The sequence below is a fragment of the Micropterus salmoides genome, unplaced genomic scaffold, assembly GCF_014851395.1.
Source record: "Micropterus salmoides isolate LMB-PRFRI ecotype aquatic unplaced genomic scaffold, ASM1485139v1 Ms_hic_scaffold_13, whole genome shotgun sequence".
Lineage (NCBI taxonomy): Eukaryota > Metazoa > Chordata > Actinopteri > Centrarchiformes > Centrarchidae > Micropterus > Micropterus salmoides.
The window spans coordinates 12,710,366-12,736,040 of NW_024040374.1; the positions used below are offsets into that span (position 1 = coordinate 12,710,366).

Here is a 25,675-nt window from a genome sequence, read left to right on the forward strand (position 1 = left end):
AGCTGCCGGGGAAGAGAGAGGAGCTTACTTTTTGTAGGACTGTTTTTCCATCAGATGGGACCTGGTGTATGCGTCATGTTTCCCACCTCTTCTTGTATATATTGCAAGTGCAGAATGATGGTTTAGATGGAGTAGTGCAAATTCCCAAACTGGGTCAACTTGGTCTGTGAAAGAGCTTCTCTGTTGGTAAGACACATTTTAATTACTTACTAAACTTGCATACCTTCTGAAAAACAGCAACCTTTTAAAAAACAGCCAAGATTAACATAGATTGACTGTAGAGGAACCCAAAAACTAGTTTAAAAATACCCATCACAACTTCCTAAGGCGATGTCTTCAAATGTCTTGTTTTGTTCAAAAGAAAATCCATCCAAAATCTAAATATATGAAATATATGATAGGATTACTGAAATCATACAGGGTCAAGACTTACCAGTTAGGTTGATATTCTGGGTCTTTTATTTGAAATAATGAATTTTAAGAAGACCTACTTAAGCCATCAGGCTGTGAAGTTCCTGTTTTATTTGTTTACTTCACTTAGAGCACAATGCCAAAACCACTTTATTAGCCAGGTAGACTAGATACAAAGGAATTAGGCTTGGTGACATTGGTTTGAAGAGAACCATATTACTGATCAACTGTGCAGAATGTTTTCATTTCTAACAACCACAAGTGCATTAGTTTGTTTCAATCCAAAAACCTGTAGCCCATCTGTTTGTCATTGAAATTTTTTTATTTTGCACTCAAGTGGACAAGCACTCAGGATTCTCCATGTCATACAGTAGGACACTCACCTCATGATTGCATCTCTGTAGCTTCCCATTATTCTGAATAGGAAACCACTGAACTGCTGTGAAGCAATTTTGAATACAACATATTGATTTTAGATGCTAATAGGCACTTTTTCACTAATGGCACACTCAAAAGGTTTTCAGGGTCACACAAGAGCTGGCGCCATTCACCGCATGTCTTATTTTAGCATTCCCAAAGGGATTGAAGGACCTGATCATAGTGTAATTAGCTTTTAGAGAAAGATCTAAAGGTTTATGTATCTTTATGTTGTCTGCCTTTTGGGAATATTTGGCCATTAGAAAGACAGAAAAACTGCTGTTGTGGCTATTTTGTATTATGATCATGTAGTTAAAAGGCTCAGCAACTCTTAACTCGGTAAATCTGCCATGGCGCATCGTTTGTAGATTTCACTTTTTCAATTTAGGGTAATATATAGCCATTTTTTCACAAGCTGGAAATAAAATATAGGATTCAACACATTTCCCACCAATGTTTAACTCCAATATAAAAGAATCTGGAGAACACTAATAAGTATAGGAACTAGATGCACAAAGCAATAGCGCATTAAAATTAAAATTTTCAAAAAGTCAACTAATCAAACAAAGTATGTGCTGCATGTGCATCCATCTAAATTGCTTCTGCTTTTTAGATTAAGTTATTAAACTTGGTAGCCTCACTGTTTAATATCCTGTGCAGTCCTGTGTGCATTGTTCTGGGTTAAAGTATATGTAGAAACAATAGACTACAGAAAAATGCTTGGACAAGTGACAAAAATGTCTATATGTAGGACAATACTGCAGAGGCATTTATCTTATATTTCATTTACCTTTCATCCCTGTGTCGTCACAGGGATGAAAGGTAAATGTGTCTTATATAATGCTCACCAAGCGGCTACTCCGACACGCCCTCAAAAACACTGAGCTGCAGCACACACCTCTCCTCTCCCTTCCAAAGACTAGTTACCCTCCAGGCAGTCAATGGACAATGGACATATTTTGTTACAGATTAATAACTCACTACTCTGAAACTCTTGCTCCAGTCCATGTTGCCAAGGTGGTCAGCAACATGTAGCCTACAGCTGAATGAAAGCTGTTTACCGGCTTCTCGCTGACCCGCCCTTCTCTGCTTCTGATTGGCTAGTAGTCCTTAACTAGGAACTGCGCACCTCCCAACAAAGATCATTTAGAGACTCCATAGCTAAAACGAAGCCTTCAACACAGGGTGAAAAGAGGAGCTGCAGTAATGTGCAGTATGAAAATAAAATGTTGTTTTTGTAAAATTAAACCATGTAAACCTGTTCTGGTACAACCCCTAAATAGGATTTTGAACCTGAAAAAGAGCATAATACCACCTCTTCAATAGAAACTGAATATATTTATCTTCAAATCTTCTTCTTCCTTTAAGTTTTATCATATCTCAACATTACACCTACATGGACATAACACCTAGAGTATACTGTCTTTACACCCTCTGTACGCTGATAACAGGATGCAGACAAAAATAACCCAACATTTTGATGTGATCAGTGTTATTTGCTGTGTTGCTCCACACAGCTATAATTGTAGTGATGAAAAAAGTGTCTTACAGAATGTGTGTGATAAATAATGAGGAAAGACATAGTTGATAAATGCAGGTAACATCAGTATACATTGTGTTATAGGGATTTATTTGAATAAGGTTCATTTTTGAGCGATAACAATTTTATATTTCCTGTTTATTCATTAATCTTATTTAAAACCCTTTCATGCATGGTGTCCACATTTGTGCACAGTAATTTTAACTCAATTTTGGGTTACTATATGATGGTTATGTTTTCCAAGTCATTTGAGGACAGTGTTGATTATGCTATTGATTCCTCCATTTGCTCCTAAAATATGTGTTTTATTGTTAATTTTCAACCATTGAGCTTAAATACATAGCATAGCACGACAAAATTCCATATTGTCAGGTGTGATATTTTATTCTTTTGTTGCATGGTGTCCACATACGTGGACAGTTAAATAATTTTAAAAAATAGAACAGAATTTTGAAAAAAATGTGAATGGCTTGAATTTTAGCGTAAAACAATTTTTAAAAATCTAGATAATGTTTTTAATAATTCATGCATGAAAGGTTCAAGGATGAGACCAATAGCCATTTGGCATGCCATAAAACAAATATTTATTTTAAGGAAACTGATGATGTTTATTTTCCATATTTGATTTCACTTGACTATCCAGCCTAACTGACTATTGGGGACAGACCCCTAGGGACAACATCACAAACTGACTTTAACAAGATATGTTTATTTCCTGTTAGTGTCTCTGTCAGTAGTGTCATAGCTGCATTTCCTGCCAGGATATGCCAGCTCTCCTCTGTCTATTTCAGTCCCTGTGTTACTCTCTCCATCTCTGCCCCATGCTGTAGTTGTCTGCATGTGTTTTATGAGAGTGTTACGTATGTGCTGTAACTGAGCTGTCACATTGGCTTTATATGGTTTATATGACCATCCTAAAAATGCACTCACTGTACTCCAAGATGCTTTAGATCAAAACACATGTTTTAGTTTTTAAATTTTTTTTTTTTGTAGTTTTAGTGATCATTCTTATTGGTAACATTGATATTGTACCTACCAAGTAAATTGCTGAGATCTGGAAGCATTGCTACAAACAGCAAGAGCAGTCAGACAACCTCCTGGTCAGAAAGAGAAAATGAAGGAAAACAGTGAAATAATTAACATGTAACATTTCATCATAGTTTACAGCCCAGTTTCCTGGTTCAAATTTGACTTTATGCAGTCGTGCATGCACAGTTTTCCTGTACAATGAGGAACTGTCACCAACATTATGTGTGTGTACTCACTTTCAGTTTTACCTCCATATCTGGCTACAGTGCTGGCTTGTTTACATCTGTTATAATCATCTGACCAACTCCTGTTTCTTAAATTGTCAAACACTGTAGCAAAATATATACATAGCCATGTTCCCAGATCTCAGCAAATATTTGAATACAGTGTTATTATAACCAATAGAAATAATCAATTCAAATCTACAGACTGTGATGATCTGCCATTCTATAAAGGTTTCCTTTCATTTTTGGCCAGTGCATGCTAGAATAGGCTTCATCCCAGCATCTATGACTCTAAATAGGAATAAGCATTTAAAGAAAATGGACGAGTGAATAAAAAACAATTTTCAGCATCAGCAGTTTTGCAACATACTCACTTGACTAAATAGTTGGTTAAGCACCATTTAGCACTGTCTCTACAAGAGTAAACATAGACGTGCTGAAAAACCAGTCCAATGCTGTTTTTTTCCCCTTTGCTCATTTAATTTGTGTTGTATGTTTTAATGCTTTTTTAAAATATTTAATTCTACCTTGCTGCAAGGCAATGTCTTGAAATTTAACTTTTTTCTCCTTCCTTTTGAGGTTGAAGAGATAAATTAAATTCCTCACACCGGTATTGTCTTTCCATCTCTTAGTCATCTGAAATCAACGACCCCTCACCAGCTGGCCACCATGAATGCCTCAGCCCTGCCACTCAACAGCACTCCGCTGTGCTACTCCATCAGAAGCCCTCCATTTGTTATCAACCAGAGTATCGCCTCTGCCTACTACTCATCCATCTTCGGCACTTTGGGTCTAACCTCCAATCTCATTGCCTTTGTGGTTCTCCTCAAGTCCTTCCAGCAGACACATAGCCGCTCACGCTCCTTCCTGATCTTCTTGGGTGGCCTGGTGGTCACTGATTTCATGGGTCTTCTGGTCACAGGCTCCATTGTGATCTCCTTCCATGTTACGCAATTTAATTGGCGCAAGGTAGATCCATACTGCCACTTCTGCAACTTCATGGGCATGTCTATGGTTTTCTATGGACTGTGCCCTCTGCTGCTTGGCGCTGCCATGGCGGTGGAGCGCTTCATTGGCATCAACCGTCCATTTGCACGCTTTTCCAGTGGCATGCCCAAGAGCCGGACCGTCTCCATGGTGCTGATGGTGTGGTTGATCGCAGGCTGCATAGCTTTGCTTCCTCTAACAGGCATTGGAAGCTACCACATGCAGGTGCCCGGCTCATGGTGTTTTTTCAACATTAGCTCTGAGGGAAATGACCAGGCCTTCTCCCTGCTCTTCTCTCTGGTCGGGTTGATGTGCATCGCTGTGTCATTTTTGCTGAACACAGTGAGCGTCGTGACCCTGATCAAGGTGTGCTGTGGACAGGGCAGCCTCCAGCGTCGCAGAGACCATGAAGTAGAGATGATGGTTCAGCTCATCCTCATTATGGCCATTGCTTCTATCTGTTGGTGCCCCCTCCTGGTGAGTATGCTCAGTTTAAACGATGTGTGCATGGATTTGTTTGTTTAGGGTCATCATTGAAAGGGGCAGGAATGTCAAAATGGTTGGCTAGCCTGGGATGCATATTTCATATCGTTTCCGTCTCCTGTATGTCCTTCTCACACAAAAACACTGAGATAGCATAGTGGGAATAGCAGGATATTATGAAGCAGCAAGATTAATTTACTTTCATATACAGTACTATGTACTTATGTATCTGGTATGAAGGTATCTGGCCCTGTTTCAACTTATGTGAATGGGTCTGGGCCTCTAACTATGTGGTATGTGACAGTGTGTGTTGTGTGGAGACAAGACCCGGGAGGGGTCTATCTGACCACTCGATGTTTGTGTGTATCTACATTTCGCACATTGTTAATAATTGATTATGAATTGCTTTGAATACATTTGTCCACCAGAAAGCTATCCACAAAACACAATTCTGTCATGTGTTTTGTTATCACACAGATTTTGATTCTAATTTGTTAACTACAGAGTTGAAAAACCTCTAAAAATGTGTGACCTGATAGACTAAACTTCACACCATCACCTATACTGTAAGGTGGTTGATGGGAAGTTAAAAAAAAAGAAAAATGTTCAGTCATGATATTGCAAAACACTTTGAGTAATGGTGTCCACCAACCTATGGACGCACCAACCCTGGACCATATCTATCCAGCTCTTGTTGTTATAAGCTCTTTTTCTCTGCTTCCCCTCCATGCGCTTCATTTCTCCTTAGAAATGCAGAGTCCTTATTAGTAGATCTGAAAACCTTCTAGTCTTCCGTTGCATCAAAGAGCCCTTTAATCATCACATTTTAGCTTTAGGGCATGGGTGAAATCAGTGTCTTCAAAGGAAAACTCGGTTATAACATAGCACTCATCAATGTCATTGCAAATAATATGGCAAATCACTTGAAAATAGGTCCAATAGGGTGACAAACACAAGCTGTCAAACGACCATAGGCTATAGGTTGAAAACCTACACCAGGTTAGTTTTATTTTAATTTTGTAAAGAAAACTAAATTGATGATACGATTACAACCTTACTGTCTATTGTAAACATACTCCCTCCTTCCATTGTGTCTTAAACAAAAACTGATTGACAGGGGCAGAATGCCTATATATAAATTGAGACAATCATGATGAAAACTTGTAGAGTCTTGTTGCATTCAGCCCAGCATGCATTGCAATCTACCACACTGTCAGTTTTAATACTACCTCTTGGAGTTGACAGAGACAGAACGTCAATTCTAAACATTCTAAACTTTAAAGTGCACACATCAGAGTAAGGAATAGAAGGGTCAAAGTAACCTGACATGTCCTGTCTAACCTCAGTTGTATGACACCCTGCACAGATACATATTCTGAAGAGCGCGACTGCCAATCCTGTAAGAGTACCTGCCGATCCTAGAGTGGCCGACGATCCAAGAAATGAAATTGTTTTGTTCTACATACGAATGGCCACCTGCAATCAGATATTTGACCCATGGATATACATCATGTTTCAAGTTTCCCAACTAAGGCGAGTAAAAAGACAAAAAAAATCTAAAAGTTGTAAGAATAACACAGCTTCCCCATAGTAACTGCTCACCCCCATCATAACTTTAGACTATGATTGGCCGGCTACCTCAGCATGTCCTAAACATCTGCCGAGGAAACTCATGGATAGACTCATTCGTACATCACAGTTTACTCCTTGCCTTGCAGCTTCCACACCATTACCCATAACTACAAAATGTCATTGGGAGCACGTAGTAGACTGTATAAAAGTAGTGGACTAACCCAAGGTGACATCACCTATTGGTTTGTGGACTACTGTTTTGAAGCCTCAAGTTTTGAATTTTCGCCAAGTTGATAAATATTTGGACAAGGGTGGACTAGAGGGATGGAGCTGCGGGAGAGCAAGGGTTTCTACCTAAGGCAAATGCTGATGACTTAAGCTAGAAATAATGCAGGTTTAAGGCACTTCCACGTTGGCTTCACTTTCAAGGTTACGTCCACTTCTTTTATACATCTATAGAGCATGCTTCATAGTATAGCCAGTGTCCCATCTTGGTTTTACTGCTGCTGTGTTCACTTCATTCCATTCCTAGTAAGTCAATAAATATTTCACTTACATAGTTTCAACCCTTTGTCATGTTTGTTTATTGCCTTCGTGCCTGTTTTCATTCCCCGAAACTAACACAGATGGTTTCTCATAAAAACCATGATAGCTTAACAATTGCAGATTGTACTGTAGTTTTATTTAGGTACTCTCTTTCTTTGAAGCAGAGCTGCAGAACAGACTTTTACAGATAACAGTTAAACATCAAGTAATTTGTTCAGGCTCAGTAATCAAACTGGTCCCAAAACTTGAACTTATCTACGTTAAATGCACCCTAGAAAACGGAATCTTTGGCTATTTCAGTCTCTGGAGTACCTCTGCCTCAGAGAAACATTTGCCTAACTAAAACTGTGATTTGCACTTCATCTGAACACTTGCATGCAACTATTTTATAACACTATGAAGTGGATGAAGGTAGAGGTTTCCTTTCCTTGCTTGTAAACCATAGAAGAACAGTTTTTTTGGTACCAGTTGAATTTGGAACAGGCACAACAATAAGTCATTTTGTGATTCCTAAAGGAGCTTGTTAACATGTTTGCTCCCAAAAGAGACTATAGGGCCACTGTTAATAAGCCTATGCCTCATATAAAATGATGTAGCTTAACTGAAGGAGGGGGGATAAATGTGCAGCAACAGCCACTGCCTCAGGGTTGTGACAAAAGCCAAGCAATTCCCTCTGTAGACTTAACATATACATGTGGATCTCTGTTCATTTGTAATATTAACCAACCTTTTCCCTCTCTGTCTGTTTTAATTTGTGTCTTCCCCTGAAACTATTTGACTTCCTCTCTTTACACCTCCTCGTTTATCTCATCTCATGTCATCCCTCCCCAACTCCTTTCCTCCATCATTTTTCCTCTGTTTGCTTCTTCTTTCCTTCATCTGTCTGTCACTATCCATATCCCCACTTCCATCCCTCCACCACCAGGTCTTTATTGCACAAACTGTGCTGTCCAGAAGTCCTCTCCAGGTGAAATACCTACTACTATGGCTCCGCTTTGCCACCTGGAACCAGATCCTGGATCCCTGGGTATACATCTTGTTCCGCAGGTCAGTTCTTAAGAGAATCTACCCCCGTCTCGACTGGTCCCGAGGCTCCATGATGACCTTGTACCCTTCTATTAGCGGCACTATCCGCAGGTTCACACGCCCTTCAATTGGGAACACCGTGGGCTCAGATGAAGGAACAGACAATGAAAAATCAAATGTATTGGCCACATCTATTTAAAGCCACCACCTCCTTCTCCGTGACTGGTTGGTTTTGAGTTGTTGCCACAATGACATCATTGGGGTTATAGTATGTTTGTATTTTCAGGTTCTGATGAGTTTTCATTTTAACTGTGTGAGCAGGATAAGAAGCAGGATTGTATCTGAAAGGACTGAATATTGTTATTTTATTACATACTATTAAAATGTTTAGAGGTATTAGCAAGGGCACTTTCCTTTAGAACAAAGCATAAAGAGAGCAGGTGCTGACTGAACATTTACTAAGGATCAGACGTGTAATCTATGGATAAAATATAGTATCTTTAACCAATATACATAAGACTTTAGTCTGCTAAACAGATGTAATGCTATCAACATGCACTGCTCTAGATGTACTGCCCCATCAAGTGCCTTCATTTATTTATATTTGAGTTATCAACACATTGCATCGGATAATGGCAGTCAATTGTTTTAATTTGATACTTCATTCTGGTAGGTATTATGCCTCATAATCACATCTACATTTTTCTCAGATGCTCAGTGTCACATTATACCCATTTATGTTTTCAGGCTAATGCTAAGTATTGTTCATGTATTCCTTCCTTTCTTAAGTATTTACTCTGAATCTGGAGAAGACTTTGAATGTAGAAGGTACGTAAATGTTTGATTCCACAGAGCATCTAACACTGCCGGATTCTAATCTTGTAGAGGTGCTGACAAGTGATAATGCTTTGACTATCATGAAATATTGTAGAGACTGCCCACGTACAGAAGCTGATTATACAATGTCCATTTCAAGAGTTTATAAAATATTACGTATATATTTTCTATGTGTTAAATGTTGTGAGGATGCATGTGAATCAAACCAGACCTTGACATGATCAGTAATCCATGAATGGGATCATCTGGTTTAGTCCTCATAATTTCAAAATAAAGTTGATGCCAATGAGAATGTGAGAATGTTTATAGTTAGAAATCCCTAGCTGCTATATACAAACAATGCTTCACATTAGCTGTTCAGTATTACTGATGTAAAAAACTGAGAAAGTGTAATTATTGTCTAATGAAGATTTAAGTTGCCCACTATCGTTAACAGTGTTATATCAATAAATCAAATTATTATAGTAATATATTACTTGATAAGTAATGTTACCAATATATATCACTGGTGGGATTTGGCTCTATTCATTTTAAACCCTCCCATCTTAAACTGTCAGATCACCTACATCCAAGAACAAATGTTTTCTCACCTAACACTATTGATGTCATGAAGACAGCATTTGGTTTTAATTGCCAGGTTTTGAGACATTAACCTCTGAGGTTACTACATTGAAGGTGAAAGGAAATTCATTTGTGTTGCTCAAACAAATGAAAAATTATATTTAAAACATTCAACTGAAACATGTCTTAGTGAGAAAAGATGTAAGTGCTGAAGAATGTTAAGTGGAGCCTTTCTCAGTTGTTTTACTTTTCTGTGAACCAAGGTAATTTCTGGGGAAGCCAAACAGTACTGAAGTCCAGTATTTCTGGTATGAAGGTATAACTACATGTGCGTGCCTACATCGGTTTTAGATTTGCAGAATAATACCTATGCAAATATTTCTTAGACACAGAGTTGCTCAAGTGGTAGAAAAATTCAAAACAATTCATGGTTTCCACAATTGGAATTGGAATTAGAATTAGCCTTGCCAACGAGCTCAGACCGACATAATATTTATAGGGCATCTCTGCCTCTGTCTGTTGCTGTCAGCCAATAAGTTGTTTATGAAAACATTGAGCAGGAAGTGGGTGGATATTTTAGTAGTTGGATAATTCAAATTCCGTCTGACAATTTGGGCAGTGTAGTTACAAGCATTGTAGATAGCATTGTATTATAGTATTATAAAATAAAATATAACATTGAAACAGTCATCTTGCTCTACTTGATTACTCACCCAGCTCTTCACATTGACCTTGCATATAATTTGTTGATTTTCACTCAGAGTGTCACTCAATTACCCAACAAATCACTGAACTAATCACTCATAATGACTTAGCTGTGTCTTGTTTTAACTCCTTAGCAGTATTATCAAGTGAAAATTAAGTGTAAATGTTGAATGTGATTGACAGAAATGGTATGTGATTGCGTATATAAATAGAAGAATTAGTAAAATGCAGAAAAAAAGAAATATTTTAAATGGGCTTTTCTGTTAAACACAAAAATGCTTGAAAACTATCATTTCAACCTTTTTACTTACTTTTAAACATATGAAATGTGCCATACATTTTCAGGTCTTCACAAAGAGGTGCAGTCATATACAAAGTGTTACAACAAAACATCAGACAAATACTGATAGCAGTAGCTGAAACAGTGTAATCACAATAAGTGAAGCGGTGTCAATCTGTATTTTAAAATGTGGCTGTTCAGTGTTTGCTTGCTCACATGTATGCAAAGAATATGACTTTATAAATTGTCCACATTGTTTGGTGATCCAGAAAACATATAACTGTCAAACTCCAATATGTAGTTTGATGGTTCCTTCTTTTAAAGTAAATACTCTCCAATGCAGAGACAGAAAGAGAAAGCAGCACATTGGAAATAAGAACAGATGTACTGAAGTATAAAGACTGCAACAAACTGATCCAGTATATTTACATTATCTCTTTGATACAAACCAGAAAGTTTCCAGTAAAGTGGGAATTTTAATATTAGTGAGCATGAAGACCTTCATTTTTAAGGCAAAATTAATGCAGAAAACTTCAAGGAAATGGTTCACATGCACACAAGATAGTTTTATTTATTTGGTTATTTTGTTTTCGTGAGAAGTTCTAGGCTTGCTTCCTGTTTGACAGTAATGATCATGTGGTAAAATGTGAATCGCAAGGCAGTGCCATTTAGCCCATCTCCTTGACGTTCATTGTCAGATTTCTCCGTTTTCATTTTCAATTTTTGACAGTTCAAGTTCAGATGAATAACTTACTTAGATGACTGAGAAATAAATAAATAAATACTGGCAATTATTTTAATTGAACTTGGAGCACTTGGTTATTTCAGAAAAGGTCAACAAATTCTATAGAAATATAGTGACAACCTACTTTCAAACATGAACAACTTATCATGCATCTCTGGCTTGTATAGGTTATTGGTATTGAAGAAGTAGACTAATACAGTTTGGGATGACCCAAAAATGTCTCCTTGTTCCTCTGCTGTTATTCCCAGTGGGTTTTCATCAGAGGAAAATGGTTTACTGCGGCTTATCTAACTTCCTTGATTCCTAGATGGCTGGATGAGTGTCTGTTTTGCAGCTGTGTTTCCTGACATGTTGTTTAAATACCCTTTACATAATTTTCTTATTGTATGGAGAGAGAGCCCCTTTTATCAAAATGGGGAGATTCCTGTATTTTGATGAACCATCTAATTTTACTGTCACTGTTGTCCACCCTGAACAATATCCCCAGCTAAATGCCTACAGTAAAGGTTCATTTCAATCTTTGATTTCAATACAAATATATATATATTAAACTCGACTGCAATTTTCTGTTCTCTGTTTGTTGTAGAGATTTGTCCAAATTTGGGAGTGATGATCTGCTTTAAATGTTCAAAGGGAAATTTTTGAATTAATTGCAGTCTCTGTCTTGATTTTAAAGGAAGTGATTAAAATGGCTGTTTTTGTTCCACTTTGATGTACCAATAAACAGAGCTCTTTCTCTCTTGCTGTTGTGTTTAGCTATGGTAAATGTCTAAATTCTACCATTCTTGACATCTCCAATAGCTCCCCATACATCAAACAAAAATACATCAGGGAAAGCAAAATCTCCCAGAACTGAGTCCAAGGCCTCTGCAAAGTCATCAGGGTTCTTCTTGTCTTTGCCTGCTTCCACGATGGTGGTTGCTGCAGAAAAGATGGGATGGGACTGATTTGAATAATTTCAGGGGCTGTTGGCTTTCTCAGCAGCCAAAGCCAAAACCAAAAATTCATAAAACTGGTTATTCAAAAATATCCCCTTTTATAGGATAAATTCTGGATTTTTCAACCTATTTTCCCATGTTTTTGTGTCTAAGTGACTACAACATTTAAAAAAAAAATTGGGCTAGTACTGCGAGAGGGTGCGGCAGTCAGCAGCAGCTAAACAGGGCTGCAATGTAATTCTTGTTGGCAATTGCGTACTGTCAAAGTACATCTACTAAAATGTTTTGACACTGACTGGCTACACAGACTGTATTGTAATTTAACCTCTCTGGTCTACCGCTGCCTCAGTCATGTTTTTGTTTGTGTGATTGTGTGCTTTTGGTGTTTTTAACCCTTTAAAAGTCAATAACAATAACACAGACAAACAAAAACACCAACATCGCACGAGGTAGGGTAAACCAGCAACTCCTGTGTTCTGCGAGGGGAAATTACTAGTGTCTAGTGTCTAGTGGCTTTGAACAGAGCAGTAAACAAAAAGGACCTTGTGACTCTTCTATCTGTAGGGATCCTTTACATAATGTTGTGAGACACATCTGAGCCTGTCAGTAGGCAAAAACAAGCACTTCAGTGTACAGACTTTGGCCATGCAATTGCCCTCAAGGATTACATTGTTGCCCTGTTTTTGCTGCAGCCGACTGCAGAGCGCTCACGCAATACTGGGCCAATTTTAAGAAATTTTGTCCCCATTTCTGACATAGACACAAAAACATGGGAAAATAGAATCCATGGGGGAAAAATACAGAAATTACCCTTTAAGGTTTTATTTTTAATCCAAATGTTGCTACAACACACAGTGCAAACCTGTTTATCTGAGTTTTCTCACACTCGCATTGCTTTTCTGTTTATTTTAACAAAAGCAGACCATGAAAAAACACTGGCTGTTCTGTTGGATGGGTCTGGGGATTCAGGAGCAGTCTTGATAATATCAAATTGCTTTTATGAATTCCTGCCATTGTTAATATGGGTCCAAATATTCTTAGACAGGCATTAACATAATTTAGTGGGACACCTAAGTAAAACTTATGTATGGGAAACACTGACAGAGAATGGATGACTGAATATTTTTCAAGTAATTTTTTCACCATTTTTCTAAAAATGATTGGTCATTCAGATTTATCATTGTCTGGCCATTGCCCTGGGAAGTCTGGGAAAGGGCATTGGCTCAATATCACAATGTTAAGTACGTGTCCAACTGAAATTCCTGATTCTTCCAAGGACATTCAGCATAGAGAAGCCTGTCTTCTGTGCAGACAACACATTAAACTATAGTTCTTTTTAATTTTTCAGTTGCGATAGCCTATTCAGTAAGGAGGAATACAATAGCCCATCTTACACTATTGTTAGAATATAAAAGTTTATTCTTAAACTTGACAAAAAAACTCAAGGTCCACTTTTTATGGTCTATCTACGCACATGGTTTCAGTTCAAAAAATCTCCATGAAAACTTACAAAAAAGCAAACTTGATCCACAGAGGAAGAGGGAGACTATGAAAAAGCTGCTAAACTTACCACGAATAGAAATATTTTCGTTGAACTGCTAATTATTGCTTCCTCCAGTGCAAAGCACTGAATCCTAAAGACGCATATTTTCTCAGGGTTGTCAGAAGGCATTCTCAAAAATGCAAGAACTCACCAGCTGAACTCTATTTAAAGGTCAGAAAGGTCTATGTTACATAGAGACTGATACTCACATACATGATCTCTCTGGAGGCACACTTCATCATCATGAAATTTGAGGCTGAATTTTCTGTCACAGTTTGCTCCTCAGTTAGTCTCCCCAACCACACTTTCTCATCCCCAGCCTCTGCATTGCTCTCTGTCTCTGCTGTTGTCAAGCCTTTGGTTTATGTTGAACTTAAACCTGGCTTTAACCAGCGTGTTTTGACCCTTTTGTCTGTTTATTGGATTTTGGATTTACCTTCCTTACCATCTTGTAAATGTTGTAACTCCATTTTGAGTCACTAAATCTCTGAAGTGCATCTGCTCTGCCTCAGTCCTCCATATTTGGGTCCTATCCCCTGCTTGCACCAACTACGACATTTTCCATGAATCCGTCCAAGCATTGAAGTGGGATTGCCTATCCCAGCATGCCAGAGAGGCTGTGACAGCGGACAGTTTATCAGTCTATTACAACGCACATTACACACCACTGACTCCTAGGTTTTTGTTAAGAAGTGTAAGTCACTTGCTTACACCCAAAGGTGGACTGAAGGGTAATTAAGAGTCTATTTTTAAGGACACAAGTGTTAATGTGGGTGGTCTTACCCAGCTCCAGATCTCTGATGCCCATGTAGCTCTCTAACAGGTCATCCACTTTCTTGGTGGCCCGTTCTTCAAACTCATTCTGCTGGCAGAGCAGACAGCAAAATACAGAGATGTAATTTAGTGGAGTTCATACTGATACAAACTCTGAGAGCATATCTTCTCATGCCAAAACAAAACATGCCACGAATTTCTTGGGCTATTGTTTACATCTCGTCATAATGTTAAACAATATATCAGAGTTTATAGATGATGACATCAAGTATTGCTTGTAGGTGTTAACTATTTGCTTGTCAAGTGTTATACATTTGTTGCTTCTTGAAAACTTGTGAACCTTTTCAGCCTCCAAACTTTCTCCAATAGTCATGGTTTGTGGACAAGTGTAAGATTTTAATCACAAAAGTCCCTTCCGGCAAAGCTGAGAGAAATTGTTCCATACGCAGTAACTGATATTATACGACTGTGTGCTTGCTATATTTGTGTGACTGGAGGCAAATGGGGTTGTTCAGTTCAGGTCATCAGGAAGTTTAGCAGTCATTGTCCAGCGGATCGTGTGACACTCACCACTTCCTGAACTGTAGCAGCACCCTTGGAGCGAAGACGCAGGGTCTCCTTCCCGTTCACCATCTTTCCTTCATTAGATTTTGGAGCTCTGGTCCTCATTCCAATCATATCTAACAGCACACACGCAAACAGGATGATAACCATGAATCAAATTAAGGATTTGTGGGATATTTATTTATATAGCTGTGACATGGTGTTTTTTACACAGCGCTGTTTGGCCCTGTGGTCATCTGGGGAGAGCGGGTTGAGTTGAGCCCGTTTTTACTTGAGAAGTCTTTAAAGTGAGGAAATGAAAGTACAGTCGCCATCTAAAATGTGCACATATATTTCAGGATGTTGTGCATCCCTGGGAATAATTACTTTGGAACTAAAATAAACAGTTTTCAAAATATGACCCCTAATGAGGGGTAAGTTGAGCCTAGGGAGAGGATAAGTTCAGCCAGGGACATCGATGTCATTTTGTCATGCAAACATGCCAAACAAATTTCTGTCATCCAGTAGTTTGGAGCTAATGTCAAGCTAAAAGTACAGCATCATATTGTAACTTCCTAAAGCACATGTGTGAGATTGAGTTGGTGGAACTGTTTCCTGTGTGGTTCCCACTGCTAACTACCACATTCTTCTATCATTTCCCAAGAAACTGCTGTACTACCAGAAACCAAAACTTCTGATGCGGTATATTTTTCCATGTAAAGACTTGTAACACACCATATTTCACATTCCCTTGTTCTGATGTGTAGTTTTTGTCTCACAAATGACAAACCATTAAATTATTTTTAACTGGACAGACTGTTACTCATCCTCAGTTTACCTGAGGACAAACCACTACTGTTGCTAGTTTTACAACATGAAATTTTGTTTGAATAAGTAATGCTTGGTGTATGATGAAACAGAAAGACCCGTGTTAAGCCAGTCATGTCAGTGTTATTACCATGTTTCTGAAGTTCCAGTAAAGTACATGTGTCAAACTCAAGGTCTGCGGGCCGAATCCAGCCAATAAAAGTTTATGCTACTTTAAAGTGTACATGAACCATAAACTACATCTCCCACAATGCATCCCAATTTTATGTTCTGCGAAGTGACGACATCCCGCCACTAGATAGTGGTGTTTCCACACTAGCCTATTTTTTGTTTTTTTGTTTTTTATTCAAACAGGGTTGCCCCATTTATTCCAATTAGAGCTGCTCACCCACCACATACAGTGAAAAAGTTTTTTCCTTGAGTACCTACAGTGCCACTTTCTCTGTGCAGACCATCTGTCTAGAGGCTTGAAAATAATATCTTGATACAGCTTTAGGGTGTCTTTTAAATACTGGATTGAGATGTACAATTTCAATTGTATTTGAAATCTATACCATTAAACTAAATATATCTATATATTCAGCTTCTTTAATAGTAACTGAGATTTGTTGTACTTTATTAGCAAAACATAACGGGTGAAATAAATAACAGACACAACAGTATGTGGTAAAAATACACAAACCCCCTCCCTCATTTACCACCACTGAGGTGTCCTTGAGCAAGGCCCATAACCCCAACTGCTCCAGCAGAGCTGCACAGTTGCCAGCAGACCAGGCTGCAGTTCTTATTTATTTATTTATTTATTTTAAAACCTGTCCTGCCCAGCAGCCTGGTATGGAGTATGATGAGCTGGATACCATATTGTGCCAGACAGATTTTACTTTAACAAGAGTATTAATAAGAGAGTATTAATATACTCGTTTGTCTGTTTTATTATTTATTTAATTATGTATTGATTTGTCACCGGGCCGGACAGGGGGGCAGACATGGGGATGGGGGGGCACAAACAGACAACACAGAGAAAGTACAACACCTGTAAGAGAAGGGGGATGGAAGGTGGGGACAACAGGGAATAGCAGAGGGAAACACCAATTGCAGAAAGCAACGAAACCTGCAATAGAACAGAGAGGGGGGCTTGGGGAGGAGAAAAACAACAAACAAACAAACAAAAACAAACAATAAAAATAATAATAATAGTGTAAAAGACAACCAGCCGAACAGCAGCAATAAACAGCTGACATAGTAAGACAACTAAGAAAAAAATGAAAACAAGAAATGCACACTAAACAAGCAACACAGCACAGCCACGAGAGCTGGAATAATAACAATTAATTTAAATAAGTAACTGAAAGAAAAGCATCAAGAATAATTCTACCAGGGACAACCTAAATTTGTTTGTGTCTATGTGTGAGACTGTGTGTGTCTGTGTGCGTGTGTGTGTGTGTGTGTGTGTGTGTGTGTGTGTGTGTGTGTGAATGTGTGTGCTAATAAGCCTGTTAAAGAATGTAGTTGTTAGTGAGAGTGGGACGCCACGACTGTGCCACACCTACCCCAGCAACAGGCAGGCAAGAACCCCAGTAGCCAATAGGGGTGGGAGAAAGAAAAAAATAATAAATAAATCAAAAAAAAAAAAAAGACTCCCAGATGCACCGCAATGCAAACGTGGAACATCCCGACCCAACCAACAGACTCCCCCAAAAATAAATAAATAAAAATAAAAATAATTAGAACTGCAAGCAGTTATAAGCGGGGTCCAAGCCTCCCGGCGCAAGCCGCCCTCCTGGGCCCGTGGAGGGCGCGCGAGTAGGCCCGGGCACCCCGCTGGCATACCGCATAAGGTCCCCAAGTTGGGTGTTGATCGGACATTGGAAACCGAGGCAAAATGTGCTGCGTTTGAAAATTCCATTGGAATACGTGGGATTGACTTAGAGAGTTGAGTTTTGATTTTAGCGCCACCTGTAAGCGGAATTGTACCAATTTGAGGTGTGATCAGGGGCGCATGGGGAAGAATTGAACCAAATTGACACAAGTCGTGCCACATAAGGTCCCCAAGTTTGGTGTTGATTGGCCATTCCTAACCTGAGATATGACATCACTTCCTGTTTTTAGCATTTTTTGCAAACATTTGTTAGCATATAATTGCGCCATTTTTTGTCGGATCAAAATTTCCTCTACAAATCAGCTCGGTCCAGAGATAATCCGTGCCAATCGGTGTCAATCGGACTTGCGGCTTCGGAGGAGTTACTGAGGTTTTTCAGTTTTTGCAATGTAGCGAAAAAAAGTTTAGGCGGAAATGGGTGTGGCCTATACCATTAGATTCATCTTGATCCCACGAACGCGTGGATATAAGGTTGAATATACGCGTTCGTATGTGGGAGTTACAAGGCCAAACGGCAAAACAAGTTGTTATAGCGCCCCCTAGAGGTAGAAGTGTGCGAATTTTTGCGCCTGAGTTACTCTTGGGGCTGTAAATCTACCTTGTGAGTTTGAAGTCCCTAGCACTTACCGTCTAGGCCGCAGTTTATGCGTTTTATGTACGAAAGAAAAAAAATAATAATAAAAATCTGAGCGAAAACAATAGGGGCTTGGACCGATAAAAATAAAAAAAAATTTAAAAAATGACCATCCAAATGCCAGTTGACAACACAATGCCGACGGAAACCCGCGGAAGAGCAGCGCCCAGACCGACCACGGAGCGCATACAACATAGACCAGTGTTCCCCCCCACCGCCGCGTAGCAAACAAACAAAACGCCCAAATGCCACGCATTCATCAACATCAATGCACAAGTGACGAGCCACACACTAGCACTAACACTAGCCTTTAACTGTGGTAGTTTTCCAACAAGTGGAAATGAGAAATGTATACAAACAATCCTAAAATGTCCAAGACGGAAAAAATTTATGCACAAGTAAGGCAATTTCATGGGGAAAGTGAATAGGCCTACATGTTTGTGCTTCAAGGAGAAAAACTGGTTGGCTAAGTTAGTCCTATGACTTTTGTCAGTGCCTATACGTCGGCATTTTTCCAGGTAATCAAACTATCTCTCATTATTTTTTTTTTAGTTTTTTTTACCATGGTTCTGCCCCTCTCAACTGTGAAAAAATGAAAAGTAAATGTGAAAGCTTATGTTTGATGATATTTGTTATTTACATGAAAGGTTTAATCTTTGATTCATGGAGTAATGAGGGTTTCTAAACCTGATACATAATTTATTTAAGTTATAATAACAGAGAAATGTTGTTACTTATATTTTGACATCTGATAAGGAGGAGTAGTTACGTTTAATCAGTCTTACAGTTACACCTGGCCCTTTGAGGGTAACCATAATGCTTATGTGGCCCTTGGTGAAAATTAGTTTGACACCTCTGCAGTAAAGGAAGAATTTGAATGTGACCCATGGATTTCCAATTCATCTGTTGACCAACTGATAAGCCTAATAACTTGTTGCTGGCTTTGAATCAGCTGCTGAAATCTACAGGAAAATGTTATCACACTATGATTTCCCTTTTTAGCCACGCTGGTGCGCTCGATGGGTGGCAATGTCAGTCTGTTGTATAATCGCTTCACCAAATTGACGTCCAATGAAACATGGAGAGGAATGGAATTTTGAACAGACCTTCATGTTTCGCAGACAATGCATTGCACTGACTTTGATGATGCCCTTTCTTTTCTTCTAGCACCACCACAAAGTTGAAATTGTTGAATGGATCACCCTGAAATTTGGTACAGATTCTGGTTCTTGTTCTCATCAGGATATAATGACATTTTTCTTGCCACCAGCTGTACTTTGTGTTTAGTGATAATTAGCAAATGTTAGCATGCTAATGCTAACCCGCTAAACTCAGATGGTGGACTTTATATATTTTAAACATATAGACTTGTGAGCATGTTAGCATGCTGATGTCAGCAATTATCTCAAAAGCACTTCAGAGTCGCATGCTTAGCTGTATCTCATTGTCTTGTTATGACATGCATGAAAATGCAAATCTCTATTCAGCATTATAAGTAGGATGTCAAGCTAATTATGTTTGTGACTGATAGTAACAGTTTGTCACATGTAACATGAAATCAATATAACCTTTATGTTAGCTCAATAGTGTAAAATAGTGTCATCAGACCTAAAGCTACTGATCATTGGAATTGAGGAAGTTAATCATTTTATTTTAAAGTTTATATGAACCAGTTGCAAATACCTGCATTTATAATTGTGACTTACAGTTAGTTAGTTGTACTGTAAGATTATGTAGTGCAGCAAGTGTAAAAGTTAAGTTTAGTGGTGAGTAAGTAAATAACCATGGTTTATATTAAACCCTAGAGAACACTCACACAACTGAGAGAAAGACACTAAACACATTTATGTGTTTGCTAAACAACACAACTGAGGACTTGATTTTGAGCTTCACAGAACTAGTTTTCCTTGTAGGGTTACTATATCATGTGTGTGTGTTTCTCTTCCTCCACGCCCACACTTTTCCTAGTGTAATTTGAGACAAAACATAAATAAATACAGCAAAAGTCAGAGGAAGAAGCCATGTTATCTTTGAGGGACTTGGCTTTCAGCAAGTCACTGTAACCCAGTTAATTAGTTCACCCATTTTTATTCCTGAAAGAAAAATGGCTGAAATGTAAATGAAAACTGCCTTCCAGGTTCTCTAACAACAAAAGAAGGTTGCAGGTTCTCTAGCAACAGAAGAAGCACAAAAAGTACATTTTGATCAAATATTTACAGTTTATTTGGCTCTGACTGTTGTGTGACTGGAAAGCACACACTCTCTCTCTCTCTCCCTCTCTGTTAGTGTTTTTATTGTATTGGACTAAATACTGTTCACACGGTCAGACTGAAGGGACTCCCTTCCTATCTGTGCACAAAAAATTGTTCCACGTAAGCTTGTCTTTTGGGACTTGGTTTTGGGATTAAAGGCTAAATGTTGGGGTTAGGAATGCAGCAGTCATGGGTGAGGTTATGGCAAGCCTGCAGGGAATGCAGGGAAAGTCAAAAAAGGTCCTCATAGAAGTTCATATGTCTGTGTGTGTGTGTGTGTGTGTGTGTCCACAAAAATAGTGACAACAGGGGGTGTGTGTGTGCACGCATGGGTGTGTGGAGGGTGCTTCCCCAGGTTGTGTCTGTACTCCTATAATATATGTTTGTTTCATTTCTGTTCTCCATGACTTTTGCCTAGAGTTGAATTATAATGCAAAACAAACCTTAAAATATTGAAATGCGTTGCTGTTCAGTATCCACTTTCTGAAGAGCCTCAGTTTCTCCTGTGGTTGTGATTTGATAAAAATCCCTCAGAGCTTTTTTAATTTTGTCTGTACATGATTGAGAATGAAAACTTATTACAGAAACTGAATTTAAGTACGTAAGTAGCCACTAATATCTAAAATGTTCCTGTCACCACTTCCTGTTTGGCTAATGAGATATGGAAAAGTATGGGGGAACGCTGAAAGCCATCAACCACTGGGGGCAACTGTGGACAACACAGGCCTTATGATTTATAGGATAGCTGTTAGTGCTGCACCTTACATGGACAGTTCAATCATAAAAAAATCCCTTGGGGGCATTTTTTTTTCTGTAATGAATTTAGGAATGGATTTATACTGTGAAATGCGAGTGATTACAAGGTCCAGTATTCCAAAGCTATAGATGCTCTATTGTCCAAATGTGTGCACAGACTACTGAGTATTAAGGTATTAATGGTATCGGTGCATAGCCCCAGTGTCAACTAAGTGTTAACATAAAAGCCACTGTAATGCTTGTTTCAGAGTAACCTGCCTACCAAAAGCAGACATGTACTACAAGGTGAACCCCAACTGCACTGTACATCATTACAGCTCCATTTAGGTATGTCCACTTACTTCTTCCTTTTAACTCTGACAAGTTTTGGATTTTGAACTTTATTTTAATTTTTGAAAGTTAAACTTTTTAATTCATTGTGTTGACTATTTGAGACTTTTGTCATATATGCATGTGTTGATTGAACTTGGTATATAAATTATCAGCTGGGGGGGAAGAGGCAGGTGTGCGGGAATATTTGCTGTGTCTTTTAAGTCTTTTTTAAACCATGGCAAAGTTGAAGCATGGACATAACTAATTACACTGCAGATAAGTCATGTATTCAAATTCTAACTAAAATATACTTTTGTGGTAAACTCCACAGGTGGAGGGGATACCTGACAATGGCTTTATACATGTAAATTGAAACTAATTTGTAGTATTTGTAGTAGTATAAATGTGGTTAAGTTGTTTTAACTTGAAACTGTGATTTTGAATAATGCAGAAATGGATGTCGGCTAAACTGGTAAAAGGAATTATTGCATATATATTTATTGCATTGAAAAAGTTAAATAATAATTTGTTTTAACACAATGCATGAAGTTGAAACAAGTTATGAAAAGTTCAGTCAACTAAAAATACAATGATGAGACAACTAAAATACTGTAGTTATTTAACTTTATGAACTTTAATTTGTGAGTTGAAACAAAGGCAATCTTAACTCATATTTAACTTGCATTTTTAAGGCAGCAGGTGAACTATTTCCAAGTCAAACCAACTTGAAAAGTCTTGCAGTGTGTAGATAATATTATATTGGCTTTTAACCATCATTTTCCAATGATTTAGGAGTGTATGTTTAATTCCCAATTCCCATCTATCTGCACATGACATTGAAGTCCAGTAAAAACATTTTCCACTCACCAAAGGCCTTCTTCGGCCCTACCAGGCGGAGAGTGAAAGGTATGCCTCTTGTTTGCTCTTTTAACATCTTAGCAACCTCGTAGTGTCGACACCCTACAATGCTCTGGTCATTGATGGCCTCAATGTGGTCACCAACGCATACTGTCTTGAGCTGGTCTATGGTGCTGCCTTCTTTTATCCTCTGAAAGAAACGGATTGAAATGTTTCACATGTCCAACACATTCCAGTTTGGAGCCTTCTAAAATTAAGATGACCGTCCTTCCTTTTAAAATAGTAAACATTTGTTTTAGGAAAGAAGCTATTTCACTTGCTTTGTTATTTTTCCACAATAAAACTTGCAGTTATAGCAAATAAGAAATCTGTCCTTCAACCTGTTTTACTCTGCCACTTGTTCACCTTGATGAAAGCATATCCTGCTCCATTGTCTGTGATAGTAAGGCCCAATGCGTCTTCTGTCTTTATCACCTCCACCTCCTTGGTCTCCCCTCTGACGTGAGCAAAGATGAAGTCTTCAAGTCCAATCTGCCCCCCCAGCAGCTTCTGCATGTCCACTTTATGAGAGTTGAGGGTGCAAAACAGGATCTAAGGGGAGGAAATGGACCAACACCCATGCAAAAGTGAAACATTACACCCTGCAACTTAAAGTAATCCAACAACAACAACACCACAAAATTCAGTTTCAAAGTTACCACAGAGTTGAATCAATAGCACATAAATGTGACATTATGAGTTTTGTAAAGACATTATTTATCATTGGGATATGTGAGTGTTTATGACATGATTTCCACACTGTATTAAACAAGTTTATGATTACGTTTTCTTTTTAGTCACACTTCTGAGCATTTGTTGTAAACCTATGTAGAAACATATTCATATTGATTCTAAAATTGCATTTACCATTTTTATGTGTCCCTCTAAATCTTTGATATCGCATTGTTAGATTAGATAAAATTTTGACTATTAATAAAAAATACAGTGCCCAAGAATTTACTTCAACTTCAATTTGCTTTTGGTGAAAACTTCCTGTGGATGTAGCTGTTGACAGATGGATTGATCATCCCTAGCAATGTAGTTTTTATAAATGAATGAAATATGTTTTGGAAAACAACAATCATGTTCTGCCAATATACAGTATTTGTGATTCTAGTTGCTGTGGTAACCTGTGGCATTCCCTGTTCTTTCATTTTCTTTCTTTGTTCAGCTGTGCTGTATGGAGATTTAACAGCAGAGGGCAGTAAAGCCAAACAATTCGATTTTTATGTTGTGGCCATTTTTTCATGAATGTGATAACTCATTAAGAGCCCTTGTATATTTCAGGATTAATGTTAAAGCCTAAAAGTGACAGTCACAGCACACTGACAAAAGACATTTCTCTGTTTGTGTTAGGAGTTTCAAGGTTAGTGGTTGAATTAAGAGTGTGACACAAAATTATAATGTAATTAGCTGATAGTAATATACACAAAAAAATAAGACATTTTCTCCAAAATGTCTACAAGTAATCAAATCTGGCTAAATCTTTGAATCGCACCGTTTAATGTCAGCCATGTGCCTTCTTATTTTCCAACTTTTTAGAGTTTATTTATAGTTTAGAAATATAATTGTCTTTGTTTTTTAAAATTCTAAAGCTGAACCCTGAAGTTAGAGTTAAACTTTGACTTAATAATCCATAACGAAAATTCAAGATAACCTGAGTGAACTGTCATCTTACTTGCAGCAGTTCCTGTTAGATATTGCTCATAGCGATGGTAAAGGTAAAAGGTCTACTTTGGCATTTAGCTGTACTGCAATTTTATGCTGCTGCTGCAGCTGTTCAGTCCACAGGAGGTCAAGGAGACTGCTGCACTTCTCACTATCACCAAATAATTGCCCAGTATTTCCTATAGAAACTCTTGTGTCTAGAAGTCTGACTGAAGTACAAGGTCTTGTAGATATGCATGTCATTAAATCAACAATGAAAAAATCAATATTTGATTTTGGAACAAAACCATTCAATTATTGGGTTATTTCTTGATTTAACAACAAAGCAGATCCCAAGAAGACTTTGTGGTTGTTTATTCTTCTGCTTTACACATTAGATATAAACTGTTTAAAAAGCAACTTACACAAAAACCTAAAAGGCTCAAGATATAAAAGATTTGTTCTTACTATTTATTGGTCGTATTGTATTTTACAGTATAAGGCTGCTTATTATTTATGGTGATCTATCCCGTTATCTAAACTGCTTACTTTATGAGGATCGCTAGAGATTATCCCAGCACACACTGGGCAGAGCATACCCTGGATAGCTAAGCTAAGCTACCACATCGCTACCATAGGAAGACAAACATGTTTCTTTATAAACTCCATTCAGACTGCACACAACTGGCAGATACCCAGGACCTCTGTGAGGAAACAGCTAGGCACCATGCTGCCCTATCTATAATCTAAGAATATCAAATTATTCCTCTGTTGCACTCCTTGAAAGTCATTCAGGGTAAGATTGTCAGTTAAAAGTTTAAAGTGAAAATGTAGTATCAAAAATTAATAAAAGTGATCATGGATTTAATGTGGTGTGATATCCTGTGTTAATGAACATCTGTTGACATTTTCTTCCAAAAATAGACTTGAAAGATTTAGAAATTCAATCTTGTGTAACCTAAGGAAACAGGCCAACACATTTGACAAAACCATGGCTGGTAGTTGCCTGATAAGATCATCAAGGTCAGCTCCTATGAAATGTACATTGGCCTATATTCCTTCATCTCTACTCATTTATGGTCTGATACACAGATAGGAAAAATCTTCACAGTGGCCTTTGTGAGGCTACTGATAAGTATTAGATAATGTTCAATATTTATTGCTCTGTTGCAGTGCAGTTCCATAATGTCAGCAGCATGCATGCCCACAATCATTTAAAAAGGTTAAACTCTTTTTTTATTTATTCAGGGGAGCTTCACTGAGAGGAAGCCTCTCTTTTGCAGGAAGACCCTGATCACATCTATACCTG

General features: G+C 38.1%; 2 protein-coding genes across 6 annotated transcripts in view; one reads left to right on the top strand and one right to left on the bottom strand.

Annotated features, from left to right (window-relative positions):
• Positions 1-12,101, top strand: tbxa2r (thromboxane A2 receptor). Of its 2 annotated transcripts, XM_038715614.1 has the most exons (4): positions 1-186; positions 4,254-5,085; positions 6,458-6,624; positions 8,135-8,325. In XM_038715614.1, the coding sequence occupies exons 2-4, from the start codon at positions 4,291-4,293 to the stop codon at positions 8,178-8,180; spliced, it is 1,008 nt and encodes a 335-aa protein (XP_038571542.1). In that variant the 5' UTR covers positions 1-186; positions 4,254-4,290; the 3' UTR covers positions 8,181-8,325. The 2 variants fall into 2 exon arrangements, with proteins under 2 accessions (XP_038571542.1, XP_038571540.1); XM_038715612.1 differs by lacking the exon at positions 6,458-6,624 and having other exon boundaries at positions 8,135-12,101.
• The window catches only part of gipc3 (GIPC PDZ domain containing family, member 3), a 19,355-nt gene continuing 4,305 nt past the window's right edge, over positions 10,626-25,675 (bottom strand). For 2 of the 4 annotated variants that reach the window (XM_038715616.1, XM_038715615.1), the window contains exons 3-7: positions 23,086-23,271; positions 22,690-22,870; positions 15,189-15,298; positions 14,628-14,709; positions 12,133-12,284 (exon numbers count right to left, since the gene is read on the bottom strand). In XM_038715616.1, coding sequence (XP_038571544.1) covers positions 12,133-12,284; positions 14,628-14,709; positions 15,189-15,298; positions 22,690-22,870; positions 23,086-23,271 — 711 coding nt within the window. Of the gene's footprint in view, positions 12,285-14,627; positions 14,710-15,188; positions 15,299-22,689; positions 22,871-23,085; positions 23,272-25,675 lie in introns of all 4 variants that reach the window. The other 2 variants (XM_038715618.1, XM_038715617.1) reach the window with 2 other exon arrangements.

Bases quoted from the DNA above. Each gene is read 5' to 3' on its own strand.
- tbxa2r (XM_038715612.1), top strand. From the start codon at position 4,291: ATGAATGCCTCAGCCCTGCCACTCAACAGCACTCCGCTGTGCTACTCC. The intron at 5,086-8,134 runs GTGAGTATGCTC...CTCCACCACCAG, and splicing joins TCTGTTGGTGCCCCCTCCTG to GTCTTTATTGCACAAACTGT.